This window comes from Mustela lutreola, chromosome 4 (assembly GCF_030435805.1).
Source record: "Mustela lutreola isolate mMusLut2 chromosome 4, mMusLut2.pri, whole genome shotgun sequence".
Classification (NCBI taxonomy): Eukaryota; Metazoa; Chordata; class Mammalia; order Carnivora; family Mustelidae; genus Mustela; species Mustela lutreola.
Genome location: NC_081293.1, coordinates 25,324,610 through 25,344,874, shown reverse-complemented (window position 1 = coordinate 25,344,874; position 20,265 = coordinate 25,324,610). Strand labels below are relative to the sequence as shown.

General features: G+C 49.0%; 1 protein-coding gene across 1 annotated transcript in view; it reads left to right on the top strand.

The window, feature by feature from the left end:
- The first annotated feature begins 13,489 nt into the window (after positions 1-13,489).
- Positions 13,490-20,265, top strand: part of NEURL1 (neuralized E3 ubiquitin protein ligase 1) — an 80,479-nt gene continuing 73,703 nt past the window's right edge. The window contains exon 1 of the mRNA XM_059173303.1: positions 13,490-14,158. Coding sequence (XP_059029286.1) covers positions 14,074-14,158 — 85 coding nt within the window. The 5' untranslated portion in view covers positions 13,490-14,073. The remainder of the gene's footprint in view (positions 14,159-20,265) is intronic.

Below are 20,265 nucleotides of genomic sequence, written 5' to 3'. Positions count from 1 at the left end.
ATCCTCCTCAGGGGTGGGGGGTGGCTCTCCCAGTGAGGGCAGTGACGTGGCCTGCAATGTTGTTTTCTGTAGCACCGAGCCTGGTGTTGAGGGTATTTTAAGGCAGACCATCCTACATATGTGCGAATTTCATAACTGTGCGGGCTGTACCTATAATGAGATAGCGACAGACAGAAACCGGGGTCTTACTTATTATTTGTATTTTACATCATGAGAGTGTTAGTGTGGGTCGTAGGAGACAGGATCACCGTGTGAGGGACAATGAGGAAGTGGGAGGGCCATCCTGGGTGTGCAAGTGTGATTCTGAGTGAGAAACTCTTCTAGCCTGATTCAGGCTCCTAACGTAGCTGAGAACCACCACCACCATTCTTCAGGTGGGTGTGGGTTCCAGAGAGGGTGGACATCTGTCGGAGGTCACACAGCCTAGTGGGGACAGAGCCAGGAAGGGAGCTGGGATCCCTTTTCTGTGACTTCCAGAACCTACTCACCTGCTGGGCGGCTGAACGTAAGAGCCACCAAGGCCGATAACCTAGGGATTCTCCACAAAAAGCAAACAATCTTTCTGGGAGAACATGGCAGGAAACTGGGACAAGGTCTCTCCCAGTTTATCCTGCTCACAGGTCCAGCGTGAGAGGCGAGACAGAGCCCCCCTGGTCCGCCCACCACAACTTAAAGAGATATTATCTCCCAGAGTTTGGGTGTAGCTTTACATTTAAAAAAATCTGAATTTCCTTCCTCCCTTCCTTCCTTCCAAAAGATTTTATTTATTTATTTGTCAGAGAGAGAGAGAGCAGGGGGAGTGGCAGGCAGAGGGAGAAGCAGGCTCCCCGCTGAGCCAGGACCCCCCCCCCCCAATTCAGGACTCGATCCCAGCACCCTGGGATCATGACCCGAGCCGAAGGCAGATGTTTAACCCAAGGAGCCACCCAGGCATCACGCAACATTCTGTATTTTCTAAATATCTACTTTTATAGTAACGATTTTAGAAATTTCCTAATAAATCATCAACTCTTTCTACTGGAAAAACGCAAAGGGGTTATGGAACGGGTAAAAGAGGAGGAGGATCATATTTTGTTGCCAGGAGCCCGGGGCCTGCTGGACCAGGAGAGGCAGCACAGACCGAGCACAGATTTTCCTCCTGTGGGGGGGAGGGTATTAAATTGTAGATCTGCTGCGTGATAATACCTTAAAGCAGCCTTACTTCATTAAACCCCTTCCACATCCAGGGGTCTGTGTCTCTGTTTTAATGGGTCTTTTCATTCTAGGGAAATTTTTTTTTTTTTTTTTAAGATTTTATTTATTTACTTGAGAGAGAGACAGCGAGAGAAAGCATGAACAAAGCATGAACGAGGAGAAGGTCAGAGGGAGAAGCAGACTCCCCATGGAGCTGGGAGTCCGATGCGGGACTCGATCCCGGGACTCCAGGATCATGACCTGAGCCGGAGGTAGTCGTCCAACCAACTGAGCCACCCAGGCGTCCCTCTAGGGAAATTTTTTCAGTGCACGTTTTCATTTGAAATGGTGTCTTAAATCTTTTTAGCAGTTGGCAACATGGGTTAACTCGTAATCGGAAGATCTGTATAGAACAAGTCTTTGGTTTATTTTCTTTTCCTTAGGGTCTTGCAAATATATCTTGGGGGTCTTCCAGATTTTTTTTTCCCTGTTTAATAGGAACCTGAATACTGTTTGAGAAACCTTGGCTTTGCTGTTCTTGGAGTTCCTGTGACTGAAGGGTTCACTGGGTCTAGGTGCTACTGGAGAAAACTCAACCTATCTGGAGTGTGAGTTGTGAGTGTGTGTGTGTGCGAGCACACACATGCGTGTGTCTGGCTGTATATGTACTTGTGGGTGGCATGTGTGTACACTCATGCGTGTGTGTGGTACGTATGCATAGTGTTTGTATATAAGTGAGTGTCTTCTGAAATACAGGTATGGCTCTGTTTCTTCTTTTTGTAGTGAGCACACTCTCCCCTGAGGGTTCTTACTCTCTCTCTTTTTCCTTCAAAAGGAAGACACCGGGGGCGCCTGGGTGGCTCAGTGGGTTAAAGCCTCTGCCTTCGGCTCTGGTCATGATCCCAGAGTCCTGGGATCAAGCCCCGCATCGGGCTCTCTGCTCGGTGGGGAGCCTGCTCCCCCCCCCCCCCGGCCTGCCTCTCTAACTACTTGTGATCTCTGTCTGTCAAACAAATAAATAAAATCCTAAAAAACAAAAAAAACAAAACAAAAAAAAAACAAAAGGAAGACACCAGAAGTGTGTTCCTCTTGTGGCTCAGGATGGGAGGACCATAGTTCCCTGGTGTCTAGCAGAGCAGTGGTGGTGCCCTTCCCACCTTCGGGAGCCCACCTGGTCTTCCACTCTGATCATGAGGCCTCTGCAGGATCCTCGTGATGACCTTTGGGTCTGTCTCTGGCAGACGTGGGGGAAATCAACGTGGACCTCTGCTCTGGGGACTCCATGGAGCCCGGTGGCCCTTCAAGGACTGGAAAGAAGATGAAAATGAAGGCGGTGGGTGGGGGTGGGGGGTTGTGAGTCTGAGAAATGGCGTGGGAACAGCCCATCTGAGAAAATCTTCACCTGGATTCCTTTCCCATTCTTTATACCCAAATCCATTCCAAACGGCTCAAAGACTTCTGTGTAAAAATTACAAGCATAACAATTCTACAATAGAATGTAGGTGGATGTATTCATGACCAGAGGCTAGTCGAGGCCTTGGTGAACAGAGCACAGAAGTCAGCCGCTCTGAAGGAGAAGAGCTTTAACACAGGCCTCGACTGTGGGCAAAATACCAGTAAACAGAGTAAAAATATCAAACTTAAAAAAAAGGCATTTGCCAGACAAAGGCCTACGTTCCTTAATTTGCAGAGATCATATAAATCAATGAAAGAGGTGAATCATCCTATGGGAAAATTGGCAAAGGACATCAATGTGTGTCCTTTCACAGAAAAACAAGTGGCCCCAAATCCTGCAAAGATTCTAATTCTCACCTATAATTAAATACAATCTTAAGAATCAGGTGCCTCTTTAAACTTACCATATTGTTGGAAACTAAAGGGTTGATGGTATCTGATGTCCATGAGGACTCTGGGAAACAGCTGCTTTCATAAGCTGATGGTCAGAGTACAAATTTGTAGGGATCTTCTAGGACCATTTGGTAATATAGTGAAAGCAAAATCTTATTTATTTATTTATTTACTTATTAAAAGGTTTTATTTATTTATTTAACAGAGAAAGAGACAGAGGGAGAGGGAACCCAAGCAGGGGGAGTGGGAGAGGGAGAAGCAGCCTCTCTGCTGAGCAGTGGGCTGGATGCGGGGCTCAATCCCAGGACCCTGGGATCATGACCTGAGCTGAAGGTAGAAGCTTCACCAACTGAGTTACCCAGGAGCCCTTGTTGATTTTTCAATGTGTACATATGAATTTTATTTTTAAAAAGATCAATAAGAGGCTGTTTTGTGCCCTTGGTGTGGGGGGGCTTACCTCTCATATTTATAATCTTAATTTCTATAGCGCCTACCATGGAAGCAAATGCCTTCTGTATTGCTAGGTACATATCCACTCCAGGGGTTGTAAATAAGTTGTTCTGTACATAAAAAAACAAGCCTGTTTTTGATCTTCCAAAAGGAAAAACAGAAGAAAAAAAGAAAAAAAAAAAAGAGGCTACCTGGGTGGTGGATTTATGGAATTAAAAAATATTTTTGCGGGGCGCCTGGGTGGCTCAGTGGGTTAAAGCCTCTGCCTTCGGCTTGGGTCATGATTCCAGGGTCCTGGGATCGAGCCCTGCATCAGGCTCTCTGCTCAGCAAGGAGCCTGCTTCCCTTCTTTTCTCTGCCTGCCTTTCTGCCTACCTGTGATCTGTCAAATAAATAAATAAAATCTTTAAAAAATATGTTTCCATATATACATTGAGATATGTTATTAGAAAATAGGGTTAAAACACATGACATTCACAAAATAACAGATCCCAATTCAGACGTTAATATCCTTCTACACTTAAATTTCTGGTCTTCACTCCACAGGATACGGATTGTGGGATAATTTCCTTAGTTCACAGCACATCTCTAACTCCTTTTCTTAGAAGAAAGAGATAAGCCTGGTTTTGTGATATTATTTCCACCTCTCTCTTTTTTTTCACATGACTAACAAGATGTGAACACGGCTTTTCTTACCAAACTGACATGAAGCTGTTTCTAGCCCCTGCCGAGGAGGGCTGGTTTTCTGGCATGGAGATCTTCCCAGGGGTGACATCCGATCCGAGATGATGGGCCAAATGCAGAGACTTGGGGACAAACACAGGTGGCTTGAACTGGGGGGGGGGGGGAGCCCATCCAGTTGGATTTTCTGGATTGCTCAATAAATATCAAAGCCAGAGTGGCTCCAGGGCACCCCTTCTCCTGTTGGCTGCCCACGCAAACTCTGGAGTCTTCCGAGATTGCTCCTTGTAGTTGAGTAGACATAGAGGGGCTTGTGGGAAGACAGCTGGGCTGGGAGTTGCAAATCCCAGCTCTGATTGTGATCAGGTGCTCAGAGAACTAAGCTAGGAAGGGCCCCCGTTATTGGCCATATACCCTCAAGTTCTAGCCATAGGCAATAGCTGTTCCTTGGGCGTCCGCCCAGTGCCAGGTGTTGTGCTGGTGCTGGGCACGCAGGTGCCCAATTCAAGTACCAGATGCAGCCAGGGGGCCGTCTCAGTGTGAACTGGAGCTCTCTGGAGAGGACCTATCCTCCCTCAGTCCTGGAAAAGGGTATTTGTTGGTAAGTTGGAGCTCCTTTGGGGCAGCCATCGTGATGAGGAGGACTCTTGGGAGGTCCGATCTCAGGATGAACGATGAGAAAGGAGCCTTAGTGAAGCAAATAATACCTAGAGGGTAGAATTTCAGTGGCTCAAGACTAGGGCTGATTTCCTCACTGATACATTTTCTTTACAATGAAATAGCTAAGGGAAGCTATTAAAGTATGTATTTCCCTCACCTCCATCCCCCAAAAGCTCTCTTTGTTTTGAGAGAGAAAAAGGGCAACCTGTAAGCATTTTTAAAGGTGTTTTGATGGACTTGAGTGTTTCCCCAAAAGGTTTGCTGGGGACAAAGGGGATTCTAATGGAGTTCTAGCGCTACCTAGTGGTGGCTGAAGAGAGACTGAGGAGCTGGGAAGAGGAGGGGAGAGATGGGGACACCTGCTGGTTCCCGCTCACTCTGCTGAGAGAAAACTTCCCACTGGCTACCCTCAGTGGGTAGAGAGGGTCCCCTCTCTGCCCTGTCTTTCTCCACCAAAGACCAAAGGGGTCTTTGGTGAAGGTCGGGACAAGCGATTGCCTCTGTCACCTCTCTTGGAAAAGGTGCTAGGAGGGAGATGTCACACCACCAGCCATAGGGGAGAGAGGCCTGGTCTAGGGGTGAAGGTCCTTTGAAGTGACTGAAGGCTATTGGCTTATTGGGCACGTGCCTCCTGACTCCTCTATCTGTCTTTCAACTTTTTCCAGGAAGGAGTTTTAAATTTTTATGTAGTCATATTTATCATATTTTTCCGTTATGATTTTTTGGTCTTTGCAACATTCTTAGGAAGGCTTTCCTGACAAGTAAAGGTATTTTATTTTATTATTATTATTTTTTAAAGATTTATTTATTTATTTATTTGGCAGAGAGAGACAATGAGAGAGGGAACACAAACAGAGCAAGTGGGAGAGGGAGAATTGGCTCCCCGCCGACCAGAGAGCCCGATGTGGGGCTCCATCTCAGGACCCTGGGATCATGACCCGAGCCGAAGGCAGATGCTTAACAACTGAGCCACCCAGGTTCCCCATATTTTATTTTTATATGTTTATTTTTAAGTAGGCTCCACATGGGCAGTGCAGAGCACAATGAAGGGCTTGAACTCCCGACCCTGAGATCAAGACCTGAGCTGGGAAACAGAGTCAGACGATTAACCAATTGACAACCCAGGTGTCCCAAGTAAAGGTCATTTAAAACATCTATGAGGCCTGGTGGCTCAGTTGGTTGAGAATCTGACTCTGGATCATGAGTTCAAACCCCGAGTTGGGTCTTCTCCGTTAGTAATGGAGAAAGCAAACATCTGTGAGAGAAAAAAAGTGCTGAGGTATTACCACCATTTTGATCATTAAAAATATGGTTTTCAGTTTGGTTATTGTCAATCTATTTCATGTTCATTATGGTCATGTGCTGCCTGGCTAACTTCCAGGAGCTGAGTCAAAGCATCTGGGAGTCTTCAGGGTTTCTCAGAAGTTTTAAGGCTCAGGAACTCAGTGAGGACACCTCTTCTTTTTTTTTTTTAAAGATTTTATTGATTTATTTGACAGACAGAGATCACAAGTAGGCAGAGAGGCAGGCAGAGAGAGAGGAGGAAGCAGGCTCCCCACTGAGCAGAGAACCAGATGCGGGGCTCGATCCTCGGACCCTGGGATCATGACCTGAGCTGAAGGCAGAGGCTTTAACCCACTGAGCCACCCAGGCACCCTGAGGACACCTCTTCTGCAACAGGTGTCTTCCTCAGGCAGGGCACTTGGAGGAACCCCTTTGTGGGACAGGCACAGTATCGCAGAGATCTGGATTCAGACCACGCCAGGGCTGTAACTCAGTGTTTCTTTTATCAGCTCCTAGCCAGACATCTCAACTTCCCTAAGCCTTGAGATTTTCATTTGTAAAATGGGGATGATGAAAATGAAATAATAATAATAATAATAGTACCTACCTCCCAGGCTTGAATGAATTACTACAGACAAATTGCTTAGATCAAGGCCTGGTCCCTACGACTGAGTGCAGTCATACGACCACTGTTACTGAGCCAGTGGCCCTGGGATGGGTCAAGAGGGATGCTGGACTCTTTTGAAGTCACTAGACAACTTTCCTAGGCAGGGATCTTGTGCTCCTCTTTCTGATGTTGGGTATTTTCCTTTCCGTGTGTAGCACAGGCGCCCCAGGTCTATGGGCTTTCTAAGGGTCTGCTTAAGACTGGAAAAAAAAATGATTGGCTCCAAATTATGATGGAAAAATTTCAAAGTCAAAATTAATAAATATTTACTTACTTGCCTACGAATGTAATGTTGTGTCAATTTCACTAATCATTACATGAGTACTCATAAAGGGGCTCCTGGGTGGCTCAGTGGGTTAATCATCTGCCTTTGGCTCAGGTCATGATCTCAGGGTCCTGGGATCAAGCTCAGTGGGGAGCCTGCTTCCCTCTCTCTCTCTGCCTGCCTCTCTGCCTACGTGTGATCTCTCTCGCTCTGTCAAATAAATACATAAAATCTTTAAAAAAATAATTACATGAATACTCATAAAGATTTCATTATGTTTAAAGACAATTGTAGGTTTTTTATACTTGGCAAGAAATCTAACACATCCATGATTGCTTAGAAATAAAACCAATTGTAAATTCAGTGAGATACTTGTGGTCCAATGATTCCAGAAGCCAAATTTATAAAAATCCTTTAAAAATGTAGAAGGCAGGAAAATTATGTTTAATGTGGGTTGTAGTATATTTGAGTGTGTTTGAGTTGAAACAGTTGAGCTCCAAGGATAAGAGTTTGGGGATTTGTGAAGATCTTACAATTGGTCATGGACCTGGGGGCCACCTCCCAGTGGGCAAGTCTGTCTATAGTTAGAATCATAGGGTAAGTAGCCTTTTCATATATTTTCTCATTTAGTAGTATATATTAAAGTTTCCTCCATGTCTTTTCATGGCTTCATAGCTCATTTCTCTTTAGCACCAAGTAATATTCTAGAGTCTGGATGTACCTCTGTCTGTTTATCCATTCACCTGCTGAAGGACCTCTTCATTGCTTCTGAGTTTGGGCATGATGAGTAAAGCTGCTATAAACCTCCTTGTGCAGGTTTTATGTGGACATAAGTTTTCCATTCCTTTGGGTAAATATCAAGGAGTATAATTGCTGGATTGTATGGTAAGAGAGTGTTTTCTTTTTTTTTTTAAAGATTTTATTTATTTATTTGATAGACAGAGATCACAAGTAGGCAGAGAGGCAGGCAGAGAGAGAGGAGGAGGAAGCAGGCTCCCTGCTGAGCAGAGAGCCCGATGTGGGGCTCCATCCCAAGACCCTGAGATCATGACTTGAGCTGAAGGCAGAGGCTTAACCCTCTGAGCCACCCAGGCACCCCAAGAGAGTGTTTTCTTATAAAAATCACTAAATTGTCTTACAAAGTGTCTGTATCACTTTGTATTCCCACCAGCAACAAATAAGCTTTCCTATTGCGCTCCATATCCTCACCAGCATTTGGTGTTGTCAGTGTTCTGGATTTTGAACATTCTAATTAGCATGTATGGTATCTCCTCATTGACATAAGATGTGGGTCATCTTTTCATGTGTTTACTTGCCATCTGTAGATCTTTTTTGGTGAAGGGTCTATGAGGTCTTTGGCTCGTTTTTAAAACCAGGTTCTTTGTTTTCTTATTGTTCAGTTTTAAGAGCTCTTTACATGTTTTGGATAACAGTCTTTTGTCAGGTATGTCTTTTGCAAATATTTTTCTCCTAGGCTCTTTGGTTTGTCCTTTATTCTCTTGACCGCGTCTTTTGCAGAACAGAAAAATCTAATTTTAATGAAGTCTAGCTTATGAATTCTTTCCTTCATGGCTCATGCCCTTGGCCTTGTATCTGACAAGTCATCACCAAACCCAAGGCCATTTAGATCTCCTCCCTTATTACCTTCTAGGAGTTTTGTAGTCTTGTATTTTCCATTTAGGTCTGTGATCCCTTTTGAGTTAATTTTTGGGAAGAGTGTAAAGAAAGGATTTTTTTGTTTTTGTTTTTGTTTTCTGTATGTGGTTGTCCACTTGTTCACGTACCACTTGTTGGAAAGACTATCTCTGCTCCACTGTATTGCCTTTGTTCCTTGTCAAAGTTCAGGTGACTGTATCTACGTGATTTTATTTCTGGGCTCTCTGGTTGATTGCATTGCTCCACTTGTTTAGGCTTTCACCAACACTGTGATGTCATGATTACGGTAGCTTCATAGAAAATCTTGAAGTTGGGTAGCGTCAGTCCTTCAACTCTGTTCTTCCTCCATGTTGTGTTGGTTATTCCACGTCCTTTGCCTCTTCCTACACACTTAAGAATCAGTTTCTTGACCCCCCACAGAAAACTTGCTAGAATTTTTATTAGGATGCATTGAATCCATAGATCAAGTCAGGAAGAGCTGATATCTGATGATACTGAGACCTACTGTGTGCTCAGCCCTAACCTGAGGAGGTAGGAAACTGGGATACACAAAAGCACAGAAGAGGCTCCCCCATGGTGCTGGCAAGGAAGCTGCACCCCACACAGTGCTGGGCATACAGGTAGTGCTCAATAAATGGTCACAGGGTCAATAAGAGATGCTGAATTCCAAAGCTCCTGGGCCATGTAGTGCCCATTTCATGCTAAGATGGTAGCACAGACTCCCTTCCAAGGGAAGGCCTGGCCTCAGGGAAAACTGTGAGAAAGACATTGTTGAGAAAGACCAGGTGGACTGGTCTGAGCAAGTCTTCTGGCTGACAGGGTGGCTGTACTAATAGGAGAATTTGCTGATTTATTGATTCATTGATTCACTGAACAAATATTTATTGGGTATCTATTATGTATCAGGCACTCAGAGATCTCCCCCTCTAACATGTCCAGCCACCTCTAACATGTCTGACAGTCAGGCAGGACAACCTGTATAGATTTTCTGATGGCCTGATAACTATGGACTGGGCCTTGGGGCATGGTGGGGGGCCCTGTCTCACACCCTCAGGATGGTTGTGGTTTTTTCCTATCTTAAGGTTAGTTTCTTTTTCTTTCTTTCTTTCTTTTTTTTTTTTTTTTTTTTTAAGATTTTATTTACTTATTTGACAGACAGAGATCACAAGTAGGCAGAGAGGCAGGTGGAGAGAGAGGAGGAAGCAGGTGGGGCTCTATCCCAGGACCCTGAGATCATGACCTGAGCCGAAGGCAGAGGCTTTAACCCACTGAGCCACCCAGGCACCCTTAAGGTTAGTTTCTTGACGGGGAAGAAGGTATCGCGGTATGGACTAGGGTGGTTTCAAGTTGCAGGGAGCCCAGCTTGGCCTCGATGAACCCCACTCTTGTTCTGCGTGGTACGGCCCCTCCCTGTGGCTTGTTCTGGGCCCAGCATCCAGGTGCTCAGGGAGGGACTTGTTATTTTGTCTAATATCTTATTATTTCTCAATGCGGAGACTCTTCAAGACTTGAACTGAAATTGGGAGCTGTGGAGAGTGAGAGAAAAGAGGAAGAGGGAGGGGAACCGGCAGGAGCAGACAGACAAGGAACAAAAAGAGGAGAGAGACGGCCAGGAGAGAAAGTGACAAGAAACAGAGAATGGCAGGCAGAAGGGGACAAAGACAAAGGGAGGGAGGGAAAGGGGGAGAGAGAGAGAGAGAGGGAGAAAGGAGTCAGCCTTCAGGGAGAGAAACGGGGGCTAGAGCTGCCGTCAAAGGACCCCCAGTTCTGCCGGACATCCTTGCTTGGGCTCCCCCTCTCCTATGTGCTGGTGTGAGCACTCACAGCAACCAAATGTGCACACACCAGCACACACATGTACATACATGCAAACACGTGTGCACCAACACCCATCCTCTTGGGCACCGCCTTCGGAATCCATACCACTGGGGAGGCGGGGTTGCCACGGCGACAGGTACCAGAGCCCCACCTCATGGGTATTAATAGCTTCTACTGAAGTCACCAAAACAGTGATTTCATCCAGCCTTGTCTCCCCGGCAGCTTCCTCCTCCCTCCTCCCTACCAGGATGGGGCTAGACAGGACCCGTGGGGGCCACACACGCCATTTCCCTGCCTCCTGGCAGCTGCCTTGGTGAAGAATGTCCTAGATGCCTCAGGGATTCTGCCCCAGTGTCCAGAAGGGGACTGGCAGAGTTCGTTGATCCTTTGAGCTGGGTCTAACCACAGCCCTTGCCAGAAAAGGGTTTCTGAGAGACAGGACTCTCCAAGGGCTTAATTCTCAGCTTCTCTGAGTCCCATGCCGTCACGCCTGCCTTCTCTAGGACCCTGCCTGGCCAGACACTTGCATCGAGTTGACACTTGACGTAGCGTCCCTTTCCACAGTACAGAGCTCCCTGGAAGGGCGAGGGCCAGGCCAGGGAGGTGACCTGGGGCACAACATTTCAGAGGCACTCCCTCGTGACCCTGAGAGCCAGTACAAGGCATCCCTTATCTTCTCCTGGTTCCGCAGATGCTCCCATTACCTCCTCAACTCTTTGGGGGCAGGGGAGGTTTCTTTCCTGCTCTCAGTTCCCCCGCCTGTGTCCCTGATTCCTCTTACCTTCCCGTGAGACTCCCTGGGATTGGGCTGCAGAGCCTGTGGCCACCTCTGGGCTCCCCTGCCAGGCACTAGTCTCTGGCCCTTACTTCCTCTTCCCTTTGACCTTCTCTGTCTCTCCCCTGCTTTGCCCACAGTCCCAGCTTTAGACTATGTGGGGCCTATGACATCCCTGCTGTCCTCTCCCTTTGGGGCCTCCGTCATCCCACCCCCAACCCCTGGTGCCCATGCACCAGCTCCTCCTCCTTGGGGAAGGCAGGGGTGGGACCCCAGGGCAGGCCTGAGCCACGCCCCCCAGCCACCCTCTGCAAATCCTCCCAGGAGCCCCGCCCTTCGCTCACACTCTGGGGGAATCAGTCTGGTCTATACAGGCCTTCAGATTTATTCTGAGGCCAGCAGCAGCTCTCGGTGACCTCACTGCAGCAGACTTCAGGGGTGTGTGTGCGTATGCATGAGAGTATGTGTACGCTAGTGTAGAAATGAGTGTGTGAGAGGGTGGAGAGGTGCGTGTGTCAATGCGTGAGTGTGCTGCCATTCAGAGCCCATGGATTTCTGATGCATGAGTCACTGGTTGGGAGCCAGCCATGAGGAGATATGCCCATAAATAAGACAGCACCCCTGGCCCCTGTGTCCATTCTGCAGCTGACTGGGCACGTGATCTTGGGCATTTAAGAGTCTGGAGGCGGGGGTGGGGGCTGTCTTTCCCTTCAGACCCCACAGAGCAGCTGCCATGGATATTTCTAGCTTGCCTGGAGTCCCAGACATTTATGGATGTGATGCCTGCAATGGGTGGGGGTCAGGGGGCAGGAGATGGACGTAAAAAGCCTCACTTCCAGTGACTTCTTAGTGAAGTCCTGCTGGCGGCAGGCAGATTCATCCATTTCACAAGTATTTTCTGATAGTCTGTCATGTGCCAGGTACTCCCCTAGGGGTTTGGGACATCACGGTCAGCAGAGTTGACCTGCCCTCTAGCCTCACAGAGCTTATGTTCTAGTGGGGGAGGCAGAACATAAATAAGAGGGAAAGGCTACTTTCATGCTAATCCCTCCCCCTCCCCCAAAGAACCCCCCAATAATGGTGTGGAAAGTGGCCGAGGTGGTGCAGGTTCTTTAGTTGGGGTGGACAGGGAAGGTCAGAAGGTGACATGTGAACTGTGCCTGAATAATGAGGAACCATCTCATGGAGTCCTGAGGGAAGAAGAACCTTCCCTAAGAGGACAGATGAGATGCTTGTTGTAAGTTCACACTGGATTCTGGATCAAAGTTGCTGAAGCCAGTTAGAGAATCAGAGGTGACCTAGAGGGGCAGGAAGTCCGATTGTTTGAGGGGACGGTGGCTCATCTTCTACCCCAGCAGACAGGGAGGAGGAGATAGCCTAGGACCATGTAGAAGGAGAATGGCTCCCTTACCCCTTCCTGCAGGCTTCCTGGGAGCAATACTGAGCTGGAGGATAAGAGAGTCATGCAAATAGGCAACTTGCTGAAGCCCCTTCCTCTAGGAAGACTTCTGTGATTGCTAAGCACTGCAGAGGCTCCGCTCCCCCCACCCCCCCAGTCTTACAGCTGTCAGGACGAATGGGTTCAGAGTTGGTGGTTCTCTCATGGTTTGTCCCTGAGATCTGTTCCCCCAGCTTGGCCAGCAACCCAGTCTCCTAGGTCCGGCCCCGTATTTACCCCAAGGCCCCCAGTGCGAAGTGCGCAGAAACCGGATAGCTGGGCTTCTGGTCCTGAGCCCCTGCCCTAGCGCACCCGCAGATGTAACTGCGGGTCGAGGGTCAAGTGCTGGCGTTTCTAACCTCACCTCACTCATCGAATCAACCATTCACTCCTCAAAAAAAAATTTTTTTTTCTTGAGCTTTGCCTGTGGGCCAGGCCTTGAGCGCTAGGGAGGCTGCGAAGTAGAGCTACTCGCCCTGCTCCTGGCCCCCAGGGAGCTCACCGTTCTCGCTCTTTCTCTGTTTTCGACACCAAGTCCCACCACCCGTGAGAGGAACGCGCCCAAGTCCCCGGGTCCCGGCATCTGCCTGGCCCCTCATCCCGGTCCGGGCCGGGTCCCCAGCGCCGCGGAGAACTTGTGGCAGCGGGAACGCGGCGCGCCCCGGGGACACATCTGGCTGGGTGGGCGCGCGCGTGTCACTAAGACGCTCATTCACCGGCGCAGCTGTCACCATAACAACCGGAGCCAGGGAATCCTGGCGACGGCGGCGGCCGGAGGGCGGGGGCGGCGGTCGCGGGAGGAAGCCGGCGGGGGCGGGAGCGCCCAGCACGCCCCGCGCGCCACAGAGCCCCGCTCCATGCGGACCCGCAGGCGGGAGGGCGCCACGCACGTCGCCGCAGCGGCCGTCCCCGCGGGCGGGGACCGAGCCCGCCGCCGAGCCGCCGAGCGCTCGCGCCGGGAGCCCTGACTCTATGGCCCGGGGGGAGCTCGCCGGAGCCTCCGCGCCGCCCACCAGCAGCGGGAACCCGAGCGCCAGCCCGAGGAACGGGGGAGTCCCGGGCGCCACCGCCGGCCCCGGCCCAGGGGCTCGCCCGCGGCTCCCGCCCCCGCCGCGGGGAATGGCAGGCAGGTAGCCGGCTCGCGCGAGGACCCCCGCGGCGGGCAGGAGCCGCCGAGGACGGCGCGGCCCCGAGAGAGGGAGGAGAGCGGCGGCCCGCCCGCCCCCGGCCGCAGCCCCGGCAGGGCCCTCCCCCGGCGGCGCGCGCCGGCGCGCGCACACATTCGCACACGGTACCTCCGTTCCTGCCCGGCCTCTCCTGCCCCCCCGCGAGCGCCGAACCCCCTGGGGCCGGATGCCATGGGTAACAACTTCTCCAGTATCCCCTCTCTGCCCCGAGGAAACCCGAGCCGGGCGCCGCGGGGCCACCCCCAAACCCTCAAAGGTAAGGAAGGCTCCGCCGGGCCGGGCGCAGCCTGAGGACTGGGGCGCAGGTGGAGGGGCAGGGAGACGTGGAGCGTGGAGCGGTGTAGTTGGGGAGGACGGGCAGGTGCCACCTGTTGTTCGTAATTGGAGACTCGAGGTGCTCATCTGGCCCTGGAGGTGGGCTCGGGGTAGGGGGCTGCTGATGCTGATGTTGAAAACCGGGAGGATGGCGTTCCGTGGGGTCTGCGCAGTTGTCCCTGCCAGCACTGGGAACGTCACTGGAGTTAACTCAGGCCATGATGCTAGGCTAACGTGCAGGCGTTGGGAAGGGCATTTGCCCATTGGGTAGGGGAGTGTGGCAGGATGCTCAGACCGGACAGCTGTGCTTTTCAAGGGCGGCATCTCTGTCTCTTTTTCATCTGCCCAGGGCTGGAGAGGTCATGCTGGAAGCACTAGTTGCATTTCCAATTGGATGATCTTAAAGATCCAGGACTGACTTACAGCAGCCTGGAAGAAGGGGCCAGAGCTGGTGCAGCCTCTGGAGTCTTCTGCAGCTGTTGACTTTTTGCATCCACTGACTCAGCTTGCTTTCTGGTTCCTCCAAGGGCCAGATGTCCAGTCAGAACCTTAGAAAGGAAAGGCTGGGGCCTTGAAAGAGGAACATTTACCAGGAATGTCTTTGCTGTCTAAATCCCCAGACCAACCCAGCACCCCCAGGGAAGCCCTAGGCCCAGTCCTCTCAGCCCTGCAGCTTCCAATGCTGTCTCTGACCTTTGTAAGACACACCCGGGTCCTCCCAGACCCCCAGACCCACTGATTCCCTTCAGAAAGCTGCTTTTCTGTCACCCTTAGAACCAGCTAGCATTCTGATGACTTGGGCATTCTGATGACTAAGAGACAGGAATGGAAGTGCTTGGTCTTTCACAAAGAACCACCCACTTCTTCAGCCCCTTGTGTTGTGAAGGATAATAGTCATACCCCTTGACAAAGTGTTAAAGTTTACAAAGAACTTTCACAAACGCCTGAGCGTTTGGAAACTGTTCTGAGTGGTCAGCAAAACTAATCATACCCATTTTACAGTTGAGGAGAACCAATGCTTGTTTTAGGTTCCTGAAGCCAGTGAGAGGCAGAGCTAGGCTGCAGAGCTGTATCTTCTGACTTGGAATTCTGTCCTCTCTTTCGCTGGACAGTTACCTTTCCAGACTGCGAGAGAGGAGGGACAGGACCTCTGTTCTGCATTCTAACTCCAAACCTTTCAGAACTTCTGCTCTCACTGCGTTTGGGAAGATCAGTGGGTTTGTTGTGTCTTTCTGGAAATTAATATGGTGGTACATGTCAATCTTTTTAAAAGAACACATTCATTGGCCTTATGATCCTCCCCAGAAGAACTGATCCTAGCAAAATGGAGATCCAGGCAAATATTTATGCATCAGGCTAAGATGTTCATGGTAGTGTTATTTATACTAGGAAAATGCCCTATAATCATGGTATATCCTTTTGGTGGAGTATTTTGCAATCTTTAAAATTTGTATTTTTGAAGAATATTTGATGCCTTGGGAAAATGTTCAGTGCAACATAATTAATGGTGGTTGAAAAATTAGGATACAAAGTTGTATAGGCTGTGAGATCCAAGTTTTGTTAAGAAAATATGAATACAAAAGAAAAAGAAAGTTACCAGAAAGTTAACAATAGTTTTTCTTTCGGTAATGGGATCATGTAAGATTTTTTCTTTTCTTTTTTATACTTCACTCTTCTTAAAAATTTCTATAATAAGCAAGTATTTTTTTTTATCATCAGAAATAAGCTGTAAGTATTAACATGTATAAAGACTATTTCAGAGTATTGGAAAGACTCCTAATGTTGGAAGAACCAGTGGACATTCTCTCGTGCATTGTCATCCCTTGCAAGCGAGAAGAAGGAAGGGAAGGGAGAGTGATTTGCCCACTTAGTGCATTAGGTGGCTAAGTCAGGCTGAACCCTTCGAGGATAGGGTAGCTGGGCCAATGAGTTGACTTGGGGTTTAATTGCTCACAAACTGCCCCAAGAAGGCAGGCCTGCTCCATCCTTGACCCTAGGGAAGCCCAGAAAATGCTTTAGTAATTGCATCCCTTTTTACCTGAAGTGTGGGATTGTGGGGATGTGAAGTCTCTGTGGCTTGGGTCTTCAGCAAGGGAGGAAAGGGGCGGGAAAAAGTCTGGGAGCCTCCCACTTCCCTGCCCCCACCCCAACTTTCTCCTCTGCCGACTTCTCACCTGTGTGGCCTGGGAAAACCCCCTTGTGCTGCCTCCCTGATTTACAGGGTTGAGTTTCTTCTTCCTGGGGACTACATGGTGGTGAGATTCTCCCCCTGCCTGTCTCCCTCCCTCTGCCCATCTCCCTTCAGGCTTGATTTACCAGAATCCACTCTCTTCTCCCCACACACCTAAAGGAGGTGGCCATGAAAATTTTGATTCTGCTCCTTCCAAGCCTGAGATGAAAGATTAGAGTGTGCCCATGACGGCCACCTATAGGTACCCTCTGTCCTTTGCCTGGGTTACACTGATCCTGACTTCTCCCCACCCTAATAAAGCCATCAGCTTTATTCTGTGATTGTTTTAGTGTCCATTCCAAATTCCCTTCTAACTGTATCAGTATTGACCTAGTAGTCTTCTCTGATGTATCAATGGTCATCCAGAATTCCATTCTAATTGTATTGGTGTTGACCTCAATACTGGCTGTGATTCTAAGCCTGTCCACCCAGACTTCTGTTCAGATTGCTTCTGTACTCACCCTGAATCTAGTTCTAATTCATATCAGTGTCTGTCTTAAAAATTTGCTGGGGGTGGGGAACTCTCGATTTTTTCTCTCCTTCTATAATTGCAATCTCTGTTGACTTCTCACCATTTTAATTAAAGCAACTGGAAGAGGTCTGGCATAATAGGGACCCTGGGACACACTGGAGATCTAAGATTGGTCTGGCTGTCAGGCTGACATGAAATGAGGCTGGTCTATTACCTTTCAGCTTATAGGTTTTGGTATTCTCCCTGGAGACACACTGACTTCACTGCTGGTGATTCCCACTGGAGTCTGAACAGTGTTGGTCTAGGAGGGTCCAGGGGAGAGATCCAAGGCATAGCTCTGGGCTTAGGACCAACAGACAGTTATGAAGAGTTGCTGTATGCCTGGACTAGAGGTGAGGTCTTCTGACATGCCTGAATATTCTCGGGCTGAAGAGCTATTTTGAAAAGGCAAGGCAGCTTTGAGCTGGTCATGGAAGGAACTGCAGAAATTTGATAGATGACAAGGGGTGCAGCAGGTGTGCTAGGGTATGGGGATGAGAGGGGGGAAGGGACATACAGCAGAGGCTTGGAGGTGGGAATCGGTAACTGTGTGTATATATTCTCAGTGAGGGGCACAGGGTAACTGGGGCAAGGGGCACTTGCTTCATGGAGACAAATACAGAGAATAAAGAACTTTCTCCTTTCCCAGCTCTCTCTGAGTGCCTGTCTGCTTATTGCTAAGTGTTGAGGGAAAGGTAACTGAAAACCTTGTGGAGGATTCTCCAGCCCCAGTGGTCACCTATAGATGAGGTTTGGATGGGCCACCTCCCATCATTTTTAAAATTGTAGTGAAATTTACATGAAATCCACCATTTTAACATTTTATTTATTTTTTATCTTATTTATTTTGGAAAGAGAGATAGAGAGGGAGGGAGAGAGAGTGAGAAGAAGGGACAGAGGGAGAGAATCCTCGAGCAGATTTCCTGCTGAGCATGGAACCCCACGTGAGTGTCAGTCCCATGATCCATGAGATCATGACCTGAGCCAAAACCTAGAGTCAGGCACTTAACCAACTGAGCCACCTAGGTGCTCTCTCATTTTAACATTTTAAACTGTACAGTCTAGTGACATTTAGTACATTCACAGTGTTGTCCAACCATCACCTCTATCAAGTTCCTGAATGTTTTCATCGCCTCAAAAGGAAAGCCTGTCACTCTCCATTACCAGTAAGCAGTCACTCTCCATTACCTCCTCCCCTGAATCCTTGGCAAAGAATGTTGTCCAGGATCACTGGCCTAGGAAGTGGTGAAACTGGGACTTCTACACAGAACACCAGAGCCCATGGGGAAGAAACTTGGTCTTGGGGGAATTTTTGCACATTAGGCTTTCTTTTCCCTGACCCTCTGGGATGGGATGTGCTCACTTCCAAGATATGCACTTTGAGGGTCTGGCATCTGCTCTCAATCACAGAGGCCAACATGGAGGCCAGATAGGCAAGAGCAAGGGGGAGGAAGGGGTGAGAGAAGGAGGGCAGGAGCTGGGCACTGCCCAGGGGGTGCCAGGGATGCCTCTATCCTGATGTGCCAGATGCCTAGGCCTATTTCTTGTTGGTCTGTGACTCTCCCAAGGGCTAGAGGCTTGGGGGCTGCTTCTCACTGAACTGGTTGCTTTGGCAACCCTGGGCAGGATGCGAGTGGTCTCCTTGGTAACGCCTGGGAAACCTGCCTGTGGGGATGGAGGGAAGTGGACTGGCCAGCGGTCAAGTGGGGTGGCACAGGCAGAGCTGGGCTAGGCTGCTGAGCTCAGAGGCCTTTCGGGAGGGTCCCGCTTATGGAATAGCCTGGGTTGCCTGTTGGCCATTGCCCAGGAAGCCAGAATCCAGAGGCCCAGGGGAACTGGGGGCCAGCCTGGCGACACCAAAGGTTCCAATGCCCAGGAAGTGGGAGGAGATGGGGGTGAGAGTGGGAAGGGGGGAAGAATATAGCTTCTGATGACAGATCCAGCTACAGGGTTTATTAAAAGATGCTTATCAGAGGTCATTACCCAGATCCTGCTGTTTTGGGAAATGAGCAGGTGCTGACGCCTGTGGGGGACCAGGCAGAGAGAAAAGAAGGTCTAGGAGAGGAAGGGAAGGAAATAGATAAGAGTCACTGGCTGGCAGGTGGGAGGCCTTGGCTTTCTCTCTGCTCTAACTGCAAATGGGGGGTAGAGCTGGGCTCTGGAACTGAGATTCTCCTAGGGTAAGAGTTGGGGTTCCAGGGAATGCTCTGATGGGAAGGGCTCATTCTGTTGTTCAACAAATGCATACTAAGCATCGATGAAGGGCCAGGCACTCTTGCAGGCATGAGAATACAGTGGTATACAAACTAGATGAGGGTTTGCTGCTGTGGCTGCCAGGAAGCTTCCCCTCCAGTGGAGAGGCAGATGGGAGGAAAAATGACAAATGCACAAAAATAAATCGGAATACGATAATAAGTATGAACATGCTGTGTGTTGGAGCCTCTTTATACCTATTACCTCACTTATTTTTTTTTTAAAGATTTTATTTATTATTTTAAAGAGAGAGCATGTGTGCATGCAAGTGGGGGGAGGGGAAGAGGCGGAGGGAGAGAGAGAATCCCAAGCGGACTCCACACTGAGCGTGGAGCCGGATGCAGGGCCCGATCCCATGACCCTAAGATCATGACCTGAGCCGAAATCAAGAGTTGGCTGCTCAGCCAACTAGCCACTCGGGCACTCCTTATCGCGTGTAATTTTTAAAAACCTCCTTGTGAAGTATGATTATTAACCCCATTTATGGATGGATAAACCAAAGCTTAGAGGTTAAGCAACTTGCTCAAGGTCAGATGGCTGATAGGAGGTGGGGCTGGATTCTGGGCAAAATCCTTCTGATTTTGGACCCATTGCTCTTTCTCTTTTTGATACAGGCACACTTGGGGGATATTGTGGGTTGTGCTGCCAATCTCTGCAGTAAAGTGAATATTACAATAAAGCAAGTCAAATGAATTTTCTGGTTTCCTAGTGCATATGAAAGTTGTGTTTACACTATACTGTAGTTTATTAAGTGTGCAGTAGCACTCTGTCTAAAAAAACAGTGAACATACCTTAATTAAAAATACTTTATTGCTAAAAAGTGCTAACCATCACTTGAGCTTTCGGTCAGTTGTGTTCCTGCTGGTGGAGGGTCTTGCCTTGAGGTTGATGTTGATGGCTGCTGATTATTCAGTGTTGGCTGCCAAAGGTTGGGGGTGATTGTGGCTCTTTCTTTCTTTCTTTCTTTTTTAAGATTTTGTTTATTTGAGAGAGAGCCTGAGTGGGGGGAGGAACAGAGGGAGAGAATTTTCAGTCAGATTCCTTGCTGAGCATG